Raw genomic sequence first — 18,043 nt, forward strand, 5'->3', positions numbered from 1 at the left:
GGGGGGGGGAAATTCTAACATTTACGGAAGATGAGCATACAACTTCTTTCACCCAAAATCACCCAACTCACAATAAAAATTTGATCAATTCAATTCCTATCTTTTGATTTTTCATTCATTTAATTGAGGTTCATCATTTCAAATTTTTTATTTGTTTATTTCAATCAAACATTCATGCTCTATCAAGAACACTAAACCCAAATGGTTTGATTTCAAAATCACTGTTCAACCTACCACGCAATTAAATCATGTTAATTTTTCATTTTTTTTTTTTTTTTTTTTTTTTTTTTGTATCAGTTATTTTGGGGATAGAAATTGATTGATACAATTACCACCACCACCACCACACCATTTTATTATGTATTTTTTTTGATAAATATTACAAATTTTTGTAGCAAATATTATCTACTTTCCCAATAGTGTGATGATAATTTATTATTAGATGTTGTTTGTTATAACAATTGTGACACAGTTATGTACTTTTATGATAGTATTATTTTTTATTTATCAAAATGTTACTCAATCATAATAAATTATATCATATTCCAAATTAATGAGTAATACTTCGATAAAAAAGCATAAAATTATCATAAAAATACATAATTGTATCATTAATTTTTTTAAAATACAATAATTTAACTTTAGAAGTTGAGCTACAGGCAGGGAGTAGTGGCCAAGATAACTACAAAGTGGGAGGGGAAATAGGTATGGTTGGTGAAGGAAAAGAGACAAGAAAAAAAAAGTAAATAGGGAGTATTTTTGACATTTCATTGCAAAAGTTAACGATGTCTAGAAAAAAAGTTAACAGAATGAAAGTTTTTGTATATTAAGTTAAAGTAAGGAAGGTCAGTGTAATTTTCAAAATCTCAGGAAAGACCCCTGTAATTATCAGAAACCTAAAAAATGTAAGTATAATTTACCCTTCATAATATTTTAAATTTGTGCATTGATGCTTTTTTATTTCTTATAACACGACTGTTATAAATAAATAATACATAAGTATACCTCAAACATGTGGTGGCAAGTTCGCTAGGGTAGACTTGTCCAATAAAGCGGGCACAGTTCAAGACTTTGCCTATGACTGGGGTGGTTCGTTGATATTTTTGGCATTTACCCATTTATACCCGCCATTACCCATTTATACCCGCAAGATTAACGGGGTTTAACCCTTATAAATTGCGGACGGGTTGAACTTGGGGTTCGTTGATATTTTTGGCATTTACCCACTTATACCCGCCAGATTAACGGGGTTTAACCCTTAGGCCCCGTTTGTTTGGGATTATAGGAAAGGGATTGGGACTATTAATATTTTGGTATTATTAATATCTTGTTTGTTTTGAGAGATGGCCTTGGGACTACTAATACCTTGGTATTGCTAATACCCTTGGAAGGGGAATTCATAGTGAGGAGGTAGAGATGGTATTAGAAAAATAGTGAGGGGATTAGAAATTTTTTTATATTTTTTTATTTTTTATATATGGGGAATTTTTTTAAAAATATTAATGTTTAATTTTTATATTTGTTTTATTATTTTATATAAAAATAATTTAACAATTTCTCATTATTAATCCCCTCACTATGAATCCCCTCACTATCAATCCTCTCACTAACAATCCCCTCTCTATCAATCCCCTCTATTCTATATCTGAAAACAAACGGGGCCTTATAAATTGCAGGCGGGTTAACAAGTACGGGTTCAACTTGCCAGCTCTAAATTTGTGTGTTTAGTTTGAATTTTTTGGATTAGGTTTTTTGAAAATTGAATTTTTTATTTTTCGTATTTTTTTGTTTTTAGTAAATATTTTCAAAATTTTAAGCATTTTTTTATAACTTTTTTTAGATGCACCTTACTTAAATGTATTTAAAAAAAAAAATATGTAAAAAAATATTTTAAAAAATTAATAAATACAAAAAAAACCAAAAATATACCGAATTCCCATATTTTTCTTTTATTTTATATGTTTGGTATTTATTGAATTTTTAAAAGATTTTTTTTCACAAAAAGTATACTTTTTATGTATATTCACAAAAAGCAATTTTTGTGTTTTTTTGGGTTGATAGCTGATTGAGTTGAAAAAAGTGAAAATTAGTCATTTAATCACTTGAATTTCGAATTCAATTGTTCTAGTTTGGTAATTTACAATGGAGAAGCAGCATGTCACTCTTTGATGCATTTTGGTGAATATTCCAGAATTTATGCAATCTGGTTGCTAGTTTCAATTTGCTGCAAATACTTTTACTGGAGATTGTGTTTTAACAAATGATAACTATGTTTGACTCAGGTGATAGATTTTTCATAATGGTTGCTACCGCCGCTACTTCTGCATTTTTTCCAGTTGCATCTCCTCCACCCGATTCTGGTGCCAAGACATCCAGCAAGCTTGGAGGACCTCCAGCAAATGTGGATGCTCGAGGGATTAAATCAAAATCTGCTGCCACTGGGGGTTTGCAGGTTAAGGCCAATGCACAAGCCCCTTCCAAGGTAAACGGTACCAAAGTTGGTGTAATGGAGGGGCTCAAGAGTGAGGATGATTCGCCATCTCTTCACCAAAGGACTTTTATTAACCAACTACCTGATTGGAGCATGCTTCTTGCTGCTGTCACGACGATATTCTTGGCAGCGGAGAAGCAGTGGATGATGCTTGATTGGAAGCCAAGGCGCCCTGATATGCTCGTTGATCCGTTTGGTTTTGGGAAAATTGTTGAGGATGGTTTTGTTTTCCGTCAAAGCTTCTCTATCAGATCCTATGAGATAGGGGCTGATCGGACCGCTTCTATAGAGACATTGATGAATCATTTGCAGGTATGATTGAAACTTCATTTGACTACAATGTCAAAAGAATAAATGCACTCCCATGTACCATTCACTGCCCCTTTTCTAATTTGCTTAGTCCTTCACAAGCTTAAGTTCTTTTTGCAGGAAACAGCTCTTAATCACGTGAAGAGTGCAGGACTTCTGGGTGATGGCTTTGGTTCAACTCCGGAGATGTGCAAAAAGAACCTGATTTGGGTGGTCACTAAAATGCAGGTTCTGGTAGATCGCTATCCTACTTGGTAAGTCACATTGCTGGTTTCTCTTACTACATTATGATATCATACCTTTTAGTTTCTCTGATGGTTCAATTGTCTCTAGGAAATTGATGTGGTGTTTGGCTGCCAAGGGATATGTTAAAGTCATATTAGATGTACTTACAACCCCACCATGTTGTAGAGGCTTAGTTGATTCCCTAACTTTAAGGTATTTTCAGGATGATTTAACATATAATAATTAATGCGTGAATGTGAAGCTTACTTAAAGGTTGCTTTGCACTCGCTTCACAAGGCTCCTGCTGACGACAGGTGTCTGGGAGAGACAGCAGGTAAGCAGTCTTACCCCACTTTTTTGTGGAGATGCTGATATTTGTGACTCAAACCTGTGCCACAGGACTGGGGGCAGATAGCACTTGCCATCATGCCAGTCGCAACATCTAATGTGAAGCACATTATGTTAACTTTAAAAGATTAGGGGTCTATATTCGAGATGAGATTATAATCTATGTTTGCAATCTGGTCTAAATGTAAAAAAACATGCATGATAGGAGGGGTTGGAGGGGTACCTTGACCTTTTGTTTGATCTCTTAATTTTCTTTTTTAAATCACATATTGCTTTAAGAAAACTTATAGTACTTGATCTCAAGATTTGATGTAGTTGTCATAGATACGACAGACACTTTAAAGGATTAAAACTCCTCAAAACTAACAAATTATACAAAAAAAAAAAGAAAGTCAAATATTCTATTTTTTTCTACTTTTTGCACATTTTTTTTTGTAAAAAGACAAAAAATCATCCCAAACATGCTAATTTTTTACTTCATATTTTAGTCAAAAAATTAGAAAGTTACTAAAATAGCTTGTTCTCAAACGAGGCCCTATCGACCTGCCCTACCCAACCCAACGCAATTAAGCTATTGAAATATGTATGGTCTTTTTTTCTTATTTATTTAAACTATTTGGGTCCGTTTGGTTTAGTTTTAATATTATGATTTGAGTGTGGAGTTGTGTTTTGAGTTTTGAGTTTTTGAATCTTGATTTGAAAAGAGAAAATTTGTTTGGTTATGAGTTTTAAAAATAGTTTTGGGATGATTTGTAATTTTTTCTTATTTATTTTTGATTGATTGATTGATGTATAGAATGTGAGAGGAGAGATGAGAGAGAAAGTGATTGATTGATAATAATAATAATAATAATAATAATAATAAAAGAAGAAGAGAAGAGATGAGTTTCGAATGTAATTTTGAGTTGTATTTTAAAATTATGCTTGGTGAACATGTTGCATCCAAATCCTGATTTAAAAACAGAGTAGAGTTTTGAAAAGTAAACCAAACGCTGCCTTGGTTTTTATGTAAGTTTTTTTTTTTTTTTGATCAACAAAAGACAACTTTATTGATGAAGAAAGTATAACATACAAAACTTACATCAACAAAGAGAGAAGAGCAAAAAGCACAAGACCCTAAATTGGTGAGAAACCAATAGAGGAAACAAAAGAGAATAGAAAAAAGAAAGAGCAAAGGACAGAGCAGTATTAGGGGATCCTGATACACTTCATCCATTTGGGAATCCTGATACACATTCAACCAACCCCTACAGCCAGACCAGCAGCAGCATAGAAGCAACATACCAGCAACATACCAGCAGCATACTTTCTTGATTGAAACCTGGCTACACACAGCATAATAGCTGACTTCCTTTATTCATACTTCACCAATAAGACCACCAGCAGAGCACATTGCGCAAAACTGCAGCTGCCACACACCCTTGCTTCAAGGCATCAGAAAGTGAACAAACAGACAAGGCTCTCTTAATAGTCCTAAAAGGCACCAACAAGTCACAAAACTGCAGCTGCAACACACACTAGCTTCAGGGCACCATCTAAACACAGCTAAACAACATATCAGGTCCAGCTCAGCTAGTGAAAACAGCCAGCAGACCTTCTAAACAGAGCAGGCAGGCAGCATACAGAGCAGACCATCAGACCAACCAGATCATCAAGCAAGGATTGAACCTCTGATACCAGCCAGCAGATTTGATCCAGATTAGTGACCACCAGCAGAGCACATTTCACACAACTGTAGCTTATGCCAAACATCCTCTCACTCCAAGCCAACACAGAACCTAAAACCAGCCCCTCTACCATATACTAACCATTTCCAAGCCGAATCTCCTGAATGTTGCAGATAATCTGCTGCACTGAGTAACAGCAATCCTGAGTGTAAAATTTGGCCCACAATGCAATCCTTGTCTTGATTAATTCACACAGCTCCTCTAAGTGCATTTGACTTTCACAGAAACCTTTCTCATTCCTGAATTTCCATAACGACCACAAAACCGCAAATGGTATAATTCGCCAGATCATATTCAGATTATTTCTCCACTTGAAGCCCCTCCACCAATTAAGAATCCCTTCCACTGTTTGTGGAATTACCCAAGTCAATCCCCACCACTGCATCAGATCACACCAAATTCTCCAAGCAAACGGGCACCATATAAGGAGATGAAATACAGATTCAAGCCCTTCATGACAAAACACACACATAGCAGAGGCTTCCGGCTCCAACACACCAATCCTCTGTAGAAAACTAGCCAAACTAGAAATTGAACCTTTGGGGGAGAAAAATTATTCCATATTAACTTTGTTACCACTTGTCGAGATGAAGGCACAGCCAAAGAATACAGAGATGAGACAGAAAACTCAGCAGATGGAGATGCCAACCACCCAAGACCATCCTCCCTATCCGAGAGGCCAACCAAATTCTGATCCAAAAAGGTACTCAACCTTCTAAGCTCATCATCCTCCCAACCCAATAACCTTCTTCTAAACCTGAAAATCCACCTAGGTAAGGCTTCATTCCTCTGTAACACCACTCTCAGAGACACCTCCTTTTCAGTTGAGAGACTATACAGCCTAGGAAACTCATTCTTAACACAGCAAGCCCCCATCCAGTAATCAGTCCAAAACTGAATTCTAATCCCATTTCCCACCACCACCCGACTATTGTCCAGGAAAACACTCAAAAGCTGTGGTTTTTATGTAAGTTTGAGGAGTACTTCTCGAGAAAAAGCATTGAAAACAAGAGTGAATGGGGCATGTGCCTGTTATGCTTGGTTAATGTGGCGCTCTCTCTGCGTTGGCATTTTACAATACATGGCTGAAGGCTTTAGAGTTACGAGACTTATGCTTCATAAATTCTCTCTTTTATATATGTTCAAAACTTGGTTCCTTTCTCTTCCAATTTTTCCCCTTTAAAATGTTGGTTGGAAGGGTATGGGCAATATTATTACTGTCATGAGACAGAAGTCTGTTATGACTTGGATTGTCTGATTCAGCACGGTGAATGCTTTGATCTGTAATAATGAAGACCTATATAGTACGTATTTATATCAAAGAAAGGAAAGAAAAATCAATGTTATAATTTTTTAGAAAGGGTTAATACGCCTCATGAAGGCCATAATTAAATTTGCATAATGGATAGAAAACATGATGAAGTTATGGGATTGCTTGTGAATTATTAAGTTTTTCCTGTGTGTGGGATACTTTAACTAGTACTCACACACCTGTTTTATGAGGCATTGCGGAGTCAATAAGCATCTGTAGTGATTGCTTGTTTACTATCCTGCTCGTTTTTTGATTTGAAATTTTGATCAAGCTCGATTGAGTTTTTTGTTTTGGGACTCCATGGTTGATGACAATTGAGGCCCTGTTTGGCAAGAGGCTTTTTGGCTAAAAAAGCCAAAAAGTTCAACCCTATTAGCAAAAGGTCACAGCAATCAATCACTTTTTCCCTCGCAACTATTTATTCAACTAAAAAAATAATTCCAAACACATTTAACCTTTTTCACCTCATAAAAAAGTTAAAAAACCACTAAAAAGTAAAGTTGCAAAACGGGTACTTAGTTTTGAGATTCTCTTTCTGAACTGTTCACTACTAGGGAACTTTAGCAGCTGTAGTACAATGCTATTAAGCATGGACTGAAAGCTGAGGGAAAAAATGGCCAGCTTTTCTTCCTAGGTTGGTGAGATGATGCAACTTGCAAGTGGGCACATGGTAGCGGTGGTGTATTTGAGTGGCCTGTTCATGATGTATCTATAGACCTTGTGTCTTGGTCAATTAGAATGTGTTAGCTTGCCCAACTGGTGTGAATTTACAGGTGCAATGTTAATCCATTGTATGAATGGTGTTTTTATTTCTATTTTAATAATTTATCCTGTTATAATTGCACGTGTCTTGTGTTTCTCCTCCCTCACTTTGGTAAACCAAGCAACTTAGGCAAAGATGAGAAATGATGTTTGATTTGCTTCTTTGAATTGGAATTTTGTATTTCAACCTAATACGCTACTTGTTAATGGGACATAAAATTGATTCTATTTTGCACCTTGGGATTAGAAAGTTTTTGTGAAGGTTCATGTTTGGTATATATTTCATGATTATTGGTGAAGTTTGGGTTCCCTATTAGAATAGCATATGTGGTGGTTACAGCTTATGTTATAGAATGATTATTTGTGTGTGTGTATAAGATTCATGTTGTCATATTGCTAACATGATAAATTGTTTGTTTGTAAGAATGTCAACAATTCAAATTGCTTTCAATTGTTGTTGTAATCTCTATTATCAAAATTTTACGATTTGCGATTTGATCACAATTCGATTAGTATTTTTTGCAAAATCAATACAAATATATAAGTGAATCTATTTTGAAAGTGAATTAAAATGAATCGCACGATTCATAATCGATGCACGATTCGATTCACTTTTTATGATTTAAGCAATTCTTGAAATTGTTGTGTCCGGCATATTTCGATTATTTTTATTTCTTGTTTTTTTTTGAAAAACGAAGTCATACAACTTCTAATAGTATTTAGTAGAAAAATATATATACATAATTTGTTGTTATTTTGGTGATCAGAGAATTTTAGTAGGATCCAATCAGATTTAGTCAGACCCAATATGCTTTTAACATTTTCTTTTTTTTTTTTTTTTGCCTCGATAAAAATCATAATATAACTTTTAAAGATATTTAAGGGTAAAGTAACTTGCATCATGAATTATCTATTGCTATTTTATTGAAATAAATATAATTCTATGTTACATGAGTGAGGTCAGTTAAAAAAGTTCTATTTAAAAAAAAAAAGAAAAAAAATTACTTTTTTGTACAAGCATATATACCTTTTAAAATGTTTTAGGCTTTAAAATAAAGGATTCCAATTAATTCTTTTTTATTATTGTGTTATTCTTACTTGGAAAGGTATGTATGCTTATTGTCCAAATATCAACATCGTTGTGAAGTTATTGTTACTTGGAAATTGAGAGTCTATCTTTGTTTACTTGCTTTACTAAAAATGGTTGATAAGAAGTATCTAAAAAAAGAAAAAGGTAAATTCGTGATCTTACATGAGAAGTGTGTTAACTTCTTACCTATTAGACTCACATGATCATTATTCAAAACAGCCATTTTATTAATTTAAGTCTAAATATTTTATATTTATAAGATATATTTAACATTCAACTGTGTAGATATATATTTTAAAGTAATTTGGTAAAAGTAACCGAATCTTTACAGTTTACAATTCGATTTGTGATTCGGTACATGGCCATTTCGATTCACGATTCGAATCTTGATTTGACAACTATGGTTTTAATAAATAATGGTCAAATACAATATAGACTAAGGGTGCTGTTGTTGTCATATGAACATCACATCAGTCTATATTTTTGGAGTAGTAATTTAATGCAACGATTGTTCTATTTGTGAAATAAACCAAACCAAACCAAACCAAACCAAGCCTTAAGTCCCATCAAATGGGGTCGGCTACATGAATCCTTCTTCTTCACGCGGCCCTATCAAAGGCCATTTCATTAGTCAAATTAAGTAGATTCATATCTCTATTTATAACGCTAGTCAACGTTAATCTAGGCCTACCCCGTCCCCTAACACTTCCATCTATCGTTACAACATCGCATCTCTTCACTACTGCCTCTGTTGGTCTTCGTTGAATATGACCAAACCATCTCAAACGATTCTCTCTCAACTTATCTTCTATCGGTGCTACTCCTATCCATTCCCGAACACACTCATTCTTAATCCTGTCCTGTCTAGTCTTACCACACATCCACCTCAGTATTTTCATCTCAGCCACACTCATCTTATCTACATGTTGTTTCTTGGTTGCCCAACACTACGTCCCATACAACATAGCTGGTCTAATAGCCATTCTATAAAACTTACCTTTTAGTCTAGTAGGTATTCGTTTATCGCACAATACCCCAGACGCACTTCTCCACTTACACCATCCTGCCTTAATCCTATGGGCCACATCTGCATGAATGGACTTGTGTCATTGAATTGATTGAATTTCTGTGGGCGACACATACATTGATACATATAATGTCTGCAGCTCATAGGTTACATACATTGATACATCTATCTAGGTACTTCATTGCTACATGATCTTGATCACATCCACAAAATTAACTTCCTTTGTGTATTTTATTATTTATTGTATTTGATATAATAATACCACTTTTTAGCTGATGAAAGGAAGTATTTACTTTATGGGACGTGACGTGATGCCCTTGAGATAATGTAATTTATTAGTACTGAAGTTGCTTATAATATTTGTAATTGATTACTACCAATTCATGGTTTGAGCTTCTTTATTTCTTTCAGGGGTGATGTAGTGCAAGTAGACACCTGGGTAGCTGCATCCGGAAAGAATGGTATGCGGTGTGATTGGCTTGTTCGTGACTGCAGAACAGGGGACATTTTAACTAGAGCATCCAGGTGGGAACATTTTTCTTTTTTTTGAATCTCATGATGCCGATGTTATGCAAAGTTCTTCTATTGTGCTATTTCTTTTGAAAAAGTTAAGTGGAGCCACAACTGCATTGGAAAATGGTGAATATATTATCTGTTTATTCTTTGACAAATAAAATTATGGGATTATTTGTTGAATATATTTAATACTAGAGGAAGTAGCAAAAGAAGCAACTAAACATATAGATCATGCAAAATTAGTTGGAAGTCTTCTGCTAAAAAGATTCCCAACTTTCTTAAGAACATGAAAGATATTCTCTGGAGAATGTTTAGCCAATGACCTTTAGACTGTGTGTGTCAAGTGTAACTTTCTGTGAACCAATTGAATGAGTTTTTTTGGACTAACTGACGAGAGTTCTCTATAGCATGTAAAGCTATAGTCTTTAGAGTTCCAAGAGTAACTTGTTCTGAAGTTGAATTTAAATGACTTATTTGACTAAGTAATCAAAGTTTTTATTATTGTGGTGATTTTTATTGGACGCATTGCAGTATCTGGGTCATGATGAATAAAGAGACGTGGAGGTTATCTAAAATTCCTAATGAAGTTCGAGGGGAAATAGGTACTTTTTTTGTGGATTCACCTCCTATTGTGGACGAGGACAGCAGAAAATTACCAAAATTTTGTTGGACAATCTTCACTGTATTTAAAAGATTTAATTCTATTGTGTACACAACAACAATTAGAATTTAAAGAAATAAAGAAAAGGAGAGAATTTGTTTGATTACAAAAATCAAACTTGAAATAAAAATAAATAAATAAAAACAGATTTTATTTTGTTACAAAAACAAAATTTAAATCTGATTTTAATAAATAAAAACAACACTGAAAATAAATTAAATAACTTACTTGATTTAATTTGTTCGAATTATTTTCTGATCAAGTCCAGTGTTTGACACTGTGTCCTTAAGACAGATTCGTCCTCTCCACGGTGGTTTCAGAATTTGGACGTCTATCTCCCAGGATGAAATGATCTTACCACAAACAATAGCAGCACTACAAATTGTTTGCCTTACGAACACACTAAGTGTTTACACTCTTTCTTTCAGAAATAAAATGCAGCAAGATGAAGAATATAATTAGCAGAGGTGAAATACGAAATTTCTGAATTAAAAACATCAAATGAGGGTGGTTCTATTTATAGATGTAAAGGTGGCTCTTGGTTTTAAATTGAACAGGTATGAAACCTGTTGGTTTTGAATTCAAACAGATTTGAATCTGTTAATTATTCAAACAGATAGCAAAAAACGGGAAGGTCCCTGTTTGGGTGTGTACTAATTCCAAACCAGTTTAATTCTGTTTGAAAACGGGAAGGGCCCTGTTTGGATGAACAAAAAATCCAAACCAGTTTAATTTGAATTATGGATTTTATTTTAATAAAAAATAAAATATAAATTTTATATTTTTATTTTATTTTTAATATTTTTATTTGCTATGTATATGAATATAAATTTAGGACATAGAGATACAAGAGACATTAATATATATGTGGGTGCATTTCCCTCTGTTTTCATGTATTTTAGTTTGACCCCAACTCATCTTTTTAAAATTATCAATATTAGATAAATTGATAGAGAAAGAGAGAGAATAAATTATGTATTGATAGATATATTGAATGTTATACACGGTCTCCTTTATATAGGAGAAAATGGCCTAAGTGGTATACACACTATACAAAACAACATCATGGCCTAAAGGGAAGGTGGTCACCGAAAGGGGAAAGGGCCACCGAAAGGGGAAAGCATACACTAAGGAGACAACATTATTAAAGCTAGTTGGTATTTTACAGCTAATATATATATGCACTAACATATAATACATATACTAACAGCCCCCCTCAAACTCAAGGAGGATAGGCACTAACCAACTTGAGTTTGGAGAGAGTAACAAAACAGGAAAGTAAACTGATAAATAAAATAAAATAAGATAGGAGACACTGTATGGTTGTGTCAAATCGTTGTTGAAGACACTGTGTGGTCGTGTCACACAGTTGGAGAAGACACTGTATGGTCGTGTCTGAACCGTTGTAGCAGATAATGTCTGGACAGTTTATGAGGTCATGCCGGACCGATGTAAAAGCTGACCGGAATCAATGTCGGGACAGTTTGCGGGGTCATGCCGGACCGGTGTAGAAGCTGACCGGAATCAATGTCGGGACAGTTTATGGGGTCATGCCGGACCGATGTAGAAACTAACCGGAATCAATGTCGGGACAGTTTATGGGGTCATGCCGGACCGATGTAGAAGATTGTGGTGGTGCACCAAGGGGGCGACTTAGGGAGTGCGCCATGGGGTGGCTTGAGTGGTTCCCATAGTATGTAACCATGCTCACCATGATATATGTATAACCCCCCCTCAAACTCAAATAGGTGCGAAGATAGAAGCCTATTTGAGGTTGAAACAAATGGAATGTTTTTTTTTTTTTTTTTTTTTTTTTTTTTTTGGTGGTGGAAAAATAATAATAATAAGAAAATAATGGAAAAAGGGATGATGCTCACCAACTGAGATGTATAATAATGAAATATTGATGAAAAAAAGAAAGATAGAAAAAAAAAATAAAATAAAATAAAAAGAAGGTAGTGGGAATAGGAATCTGGAAAAGCTCACCAACGGAGTGTTAAAATAAGGAAATCTCGAGAGAGAAAAGGGAGGATGTTTTTTTTTTTTTAATGGAAAAAGAAAGATAAAATAAAATAAAATAAAGTGATAATGGGGTCCACGGTTTTGTTCAAACCAACCCATGATGGTGCCAGCCATTAGATTAATAAAATATGAAAGAGTCATTGATTTGGGTGTAGGGTGGCCCATTGATTTGGGTAAAACCAGTACATGGTTTGTTGGTTTGTTTGTTCAAAAATATTGTTTAGAAAGAAAAAAAAAAAAGAAAAGAAAGGGAGGTAGTGGAGGATATGGTAATGAATAAAAAATAAAATAAATGAGGAAGTCCGAGAGAGAGAGGTGCCGAGAGAGTGAGAGAGCTCTGTTAGAGAGAGAGAGAGAGAGCTGGGTTTGGTCTTCTGTGTGAATGGTGTGTGTCTGCTGTGTATCTGGTGTGTGCGTGTGTGCTGTGTGTAGCTCTTAGTTATGTGTGTGTGTGTGTGAATAATGTATGGTGTGTGTATGTTGTGAATGGTGTTGTGGTGTCTTTTGATCTCAAAACCGTGTGTGTGTGTTGTATGTGTGGTGTCTGTGACCGTATGTGTTGAGTCTCTGTATGCCGTGTGCCTGTGTAGTGTATGGGTGCCGTCTTTGACAACGATGCCGGGAGGTTGCCAATGATGCCGGAAGAGGGCGGCAGAGCTCCGGCGTTAGATGCATGTTGCGATGGGGACGCGCAGTTGTTATCCACCGCCTACGGATGCGTCGGTGGTGCCTGCGGTTGCAGCAAAGGACCCACTGTGATCCAGCTCGTGCACATGTGATCCAGCTCTCAGCCTCCCACAATCATGTTGCTTTTGTCATGGAGTCTGGAGAGGTATTTACATGTGGAGACAATTCATCATTTTGTTGTGGACATAGAGATACAGGCCGTCCAATATTTAGGCCTAGGCTTGTTGAAGCATTGAAAGGAATCCCTTGCAAGCAGGTTGGTGCAGGGCTTAGTTTTACAATGTTCCTCACAACACAAGGCCGTGGCTATACATGTGGGACTAATGCACATAGCCAGCTTGGCCATGGTGATACCCTTGATAGACCAACACCCACAATTGTAGAACTGCTAGAGTCAGTTGGATCTGTAGTTCAGATTTCTGCCGGTCCGAGTTATGCCCTGGCTGTAACTGAGGATGGGGACGCGCAGTTATCACTGTAAAGTAGAGAGAGAAAGTGTGAGAGAGGTCTTGCGAGTTGACGGAGGTCTCAAATTGGTTGAGGTCCGGCGGGCGGTCAAGGCAAAGTTGCCGCCCGCCGGAAGGCGAAGAACACCAAGATCTTTAATCTATAGCTCTGATACCATATTAGATAAATTGATAGAGAAAGAGAGAGAATAAATTATGTATTGATAGATATATTGAATGTTATACACGGTCTCCTTTATATAGGAGAAAATGGCCTAAGTGGTATACACACTATACAAAACAACATCATGGCCTAAAGGGAAGGTGGTCACCGAAAGGGGAAAGGGCCACTGAAAGGGGAAAGCATACACTAAGGAGACAACATTATTAAAGCTAGTTGGTATTTTACAGCTAATATATATATGCACTAACATATAATACATATACTAACAATCAAAAAGAAACTCGTAATGTTATCCTGAGGTGCATGTCCATGAAGTGTCTCCAAAGTGTTGCAAAAAAATAATACTTAATAAAATTAACATGCCACATGGCGTGTCGGTGTCCGACATACGACACCGAACACTCATTTTGAAGTGTCAGTGCTTCAGAGGTTTCAAATTTGCTTGCTATTTTATTGATCTAATCAGAAACAATACCGGTTATTGTAGAGTGCACCACTGCCAATTTTGGAGAGTCATGAGCTTTGCGGCATGACTCTGGAGTACAGGAGGGAATGCGGGAGGGACAGCGTGCTGCAGTCCCTAACCACTGTATCTGGTGGTGGTGTTGGCAGTTTGGTTGATCCTGGTTATGTTGAGTGCCAGCATTTGCTTCGACTTGAGGGTGGGGCTGAGATTGTGAAGGGAAGAACTGAATGGAGGCCCAAATATGCCAACTGTGTTGGGACCCTTGGTTCACTTCCAGCAGAAAGCAGTTAATTGTTGAAGTTCTTTATTGCTTGGAGTGGCAGTAAGTCTTATCCATCGTGTCGCAATGCCCATGTAAAATCCCTACTCGAGTTCTCGGATTATATATGGTTTTTCATTATATATATTTCTTCTGATCTGTGTTCTTGTTTGGGAGAATAAAGAAAAGTTCTTAAGCCTTTTGTAAGTAGATCTTGTTGTACTCTCTCTCTCTCTCTCTCTCTCTCTCTCTCTCTCAGAGCTGTGTCTGAAGTCTTAGTGATTACCTTACCTTCTCAGATTGGCAACACATTCATTTTTATCATTTTTGGTGGCAATTCTTTATTATTTATAATTAAATTTGTTTTTTGGTGAAGCATGTTACTTTTTTCTCACTGTGCTGCTAAAGTTATCTAAATGTGTAAAATTCAATATATAAAAAGAAGTAGAGAATTGTATTATTGATTATGTTGAATATGTTTACAATGATTCCTATATATAGAAGAGTAGAGTAGGTAGGTGTGTAGTAGGTGGAGTAGGTGGTAGTAGGTGGTAGTGGTAGTAGGTGGAGTAGGTGGAATTTTAACAGTCCCCCTCAAACTCAAGGAGGATAAACAGAAACCAACTTGAGTTTGGAGAGAGTAACAAACAGGAAAATAAAAGGACAATAAAATAAAATAAGATAGGAGACACGGTATGGGTGTGTCAAATCGTTGTGGAAGACACGGAATGGTCGTGTCACAACGGTGGAGAAGACACTGTATGGTCGTGTCGGACCGTTGTAGCAGATAAGGTCTGGACAGTTCACGAGGTCACACCGGACTGATGGAAAAGCTAACCGGAATCAATGTCGGGACAGTTTTATGGGGTCATGCCAGACCGTTGGAAAAACTAACCGGAATCAATGTCGGGACAGTTTTATGGGGTCATGCCGGACCACTGTAAAAACTAACCGGAATCAATGTCGGGACAGTTTAGGGGGTCATGCCGGACCGTTGGAAAAGCTAACCGGAATCAATGTCGGGACAGTTTACAGAGTCTTGTCGGACCCCTAAAAAGTCGTACCCTCAAAAGGTGTGCCCAATCTGTCAAAAGGTGTGCCATCAAAAGGCGTGCCCAATCCATAAAAAGGTGTGTCGGTCATTATGGCGAAGCGCGTGACTACCTTGGCTTGCGCGCCCATGTTGTCGGCGAGCGCCGAGCGGCGCACGATGCGCGTGTCTGCCTTGGCTATTTAACCAAGACGGAGGCAGAGGCTGAGACAAAAACCTGCGAAAAACCTCTGAAAAACTCTTTCGTTGTCTGAGAGAGATACTCTGTAACACTCTGTTGCCCAGAAAATGACCTCTTCTTCCCGTGGTCTGCTCACTCTCTTTCCCGACCTCAATGAGTCCACAAGAGAGATAACTGGTGCGGTTGCCCTTGAACCTCAACCAAGCGCCTCTGGTTTTGCTCCGTTGACGTTTCCTATGCGATCTGTGGAGCAAAGTATGGCAGCGCAATCGGACATTGAGGCCAATCAGTGTACATTGAAGTCATGTGTGGAGACCATGACTGCAGTCACAAACCTGTCGCACCGGCTTCAGAGTAGGACAAATGAGGTGCAGCAGTTAAACGCCCAACTGGCTCTGCTCCAGTGCATGTATAAGGATGCGCGAGCAGAAATATGTGTACTAAAGGCGGAAAACAAGGAGCTGAAGCGGAAGGCTACCGTGATGTTCCGATTCGGAGGTCCGCCATATGCTGCGGTGGAGGAGCAAGAGGTAGTGAACAGGCTCGGTGGCGTGGGAAACACAAAGGCAGCACCGTCAAGGGCCGTCCAGGACGGAGGCAAGAAGAAGAGACAGGCGGCAGAGTAGAGAAGGGAAAATCCCACTGTGGGTGTGGTTGTTTTGTTTTGGTTTGTTTGTTTGTTTGTTTGATTTTTTGTTTTTTTTTTTTTGTTTTTTTTTGTTTTTTTTGTGGAGAATGGTGAGCGGGGTGAATCCCTGATATGAATAAAGCAAGTGTGTTGTGCAAACTCGAATGGTAGGTGTGGTAATGCAGAAAAATCAACTGGAATGAATGTAGTTTTGTGTGTGTGTGTGTGTTTTTTTTTTTTTGAAAATAATAATAATAATAATATATAAAATGAAGTGTTGGAATCCAGTGGAATCAATGAAGGCTAGTATAATATATTTTAGTAGGGAAAAGAATGATGGATATGTTGATTATATAATAAAATAAAAGTGGGTATTTAAAAAAGATTAAAAGTGATTTGGAAAAAAAATAAATAAAAATAATTGATTTTGAAATCAAACGAAGGAGAGAGAGGAACAAACCCATGTGATAAAGTGGAGAGAGAGAAGGTGAGAGTAGAGAGCATAATAATGAGTCTGGGGTCTGTCGGGTCCATGAGAGGTGGAGTATTATTTTATGAGAGAGTGAGAGGAAGTGATAATAAAAAACAATGTGTTTATCTGTGTATTGATAGGAGAGAGAGAGAGAGAGTGGGTATTCAATTCTGCCAAAAGGATCGGGTGTCTTGATTGCCTCAGATCAATTCATGGATTAAAATGAGGTCTAGTGGAATTGCAGCCGTTGGTGGTATCACCGAGGGAGTGAGAGGGGCCGCGGATGGAGAGAGAGTTGAGGGCGACTTCAGCGGCGACGTGCTTGGCCTGGCGAAGGGTGGAGGACTCGCCGTTGAAATTGACGATGGCCTTGAAGCGCGGCGTGTGGTCTGGACCTTCCCTTATGCAGGTGTAGAAAGGAAGGTTGAAGCAGCTCCTCTGCGCCAGCTCTTGAAGCTGGTTCTTGTACATCTCCGCGTCTCTCTCTCTCTCTCTCTCTCTCTCTCTATATATATATATATATATATCTATGTATGTACACGAATTCTGCTTTCGATTTCTCTACAAAAATCGAAGCTTTTCCGGCGAAGAAGCCGCCGGAAAATGGGTTCCCGGAGCCAGATCGGAGATTCGGGATGATGGGTTGAGTTCGGGTTCTCGCCGAAGAAATGGGGTCAGTCGGAGTCAAGGTTTTGTAGGGTTTTTCTCAGAGAGAGACAGAGAGACTTTGGGTTGTGGTGTGTTGGTGGACTATCATTGTTGCAGACATGGTGTTCGACGAAATGTCCCAGAGGGATTTTGGGTTTGCTTCGGCAAAGTGGTGAAGAAGAGTGAAGGTATGTGTAGAAAATTCTAGCGGACTAGGTTGAGGTCTGGCGGGCGGCCAAGGCGAGGTTGCCGCCCGCCGGTGAAGCGAAAAATACTAAGTTCTTAACCTTGCTCTGATACCATGTAAAATTCAATATATAAAAAGAAGTAGAGAATTGTATTATTGATTATGTTGAATATGTTTACAATGATTCCTATATATAGAAGAGTAGAGTAGGTAGGTGTGTAGTAAGTGGAGTAGGTGGTAGTAGGTGGTAGTGGTAGTAGGTGAAGTAGGTGGAATTTTAACAAAATGTGATGGCAAAGTCGCGCTTGGAGGTCAAGTAACCATTAAATTTATATATCTTACAG

At 37.3% G+C, this 18,043-nt stretch overlaps 1 protein-coding gene across 2 annotated transcripts; it reads left to right on the top strand.

Moving 5' to 3' along the window:
- Window positions 1–2,140: 2,140 nt before the first annotated feature.
- On the top strand, window positions 2,141–10,304 carry LOC114296336 (palmitoyl-acyl carrier protein thioesterase, chloroplastic-like). 2 transcript variants are annotated; one of them, XR_014349406.1, is made up of 4 exons: window positions 2,141–2,803; window positions 2,921–3,054; window positions 3,249–3,359; window positions 9,703–9,816. XR_014349406.1 is itself a non-coding variant. In XM_082903190.1 (3 exons), exons 1-3 carry the CDS (start codon window positions 2,261–2,263, stop codon window positions 9,839–9,841), a joined length of 816 nt encoding a protein of 271 aa, XP_082759316.1. In that variant the 5' UTR covers window positions 2,253–2,260; the 3' UTR covers window positions 9,842–10,304. The 2 variants fall into 2 exon arrangements, 1 of the variants encoding a protein (XP_082759316.1); XM_082903190.1 differs by lacking the exon at window positions 3,249–3,359 and having other exon boundaries at window positions 2,253–2,803; window positions 9,703–10,304.
- The last annotated feature ends 7,739 nt before the right edge of the window (window positions 10,305–18,043 follow it).

This window comes from Camellia sinensis, chromosome 13, assembly GCF_055761805.1.
Source record: "Camellia sinensis isolate YWXY chromosome 13, ASM5576180v1, whole genome shotgun sequence".
Taxonomy (NCBI): domain Eukaryota; kingdom Viridiplantae; phylum Streptophyta; class Magnoliopsida; order Ericales; family Theaceae; genus Camellia; species Camellia sinensis.

What these genes read in the sequence shown, in the direction of transcription:
- LOC114296336 (XM_082903190.1), top strand. Translation starts at nt 2,261, where the DNA reads ATGATAACTATGTTTGACTCAGGTGATAGATTTTTCATAATGGTTGCT. An exon ending in CATTGATGAATCATTTGCAG is followed by an intron (nt 2,804 to 2,920) that starts GTATGATTGAAA and finishes TTCTTTTTGCAG; the next exon opens with GAAACAGCTCTTAATCACGT. An exon ending in GTAGATCGCTATCCTACTTG is followed by an intron (nt 3,055 to 9,702) that starts GTAAGTCACATT and finishes TATTTCTTTCAG; the next exon opens with GGGTGATGTAGTGCAAGTAG.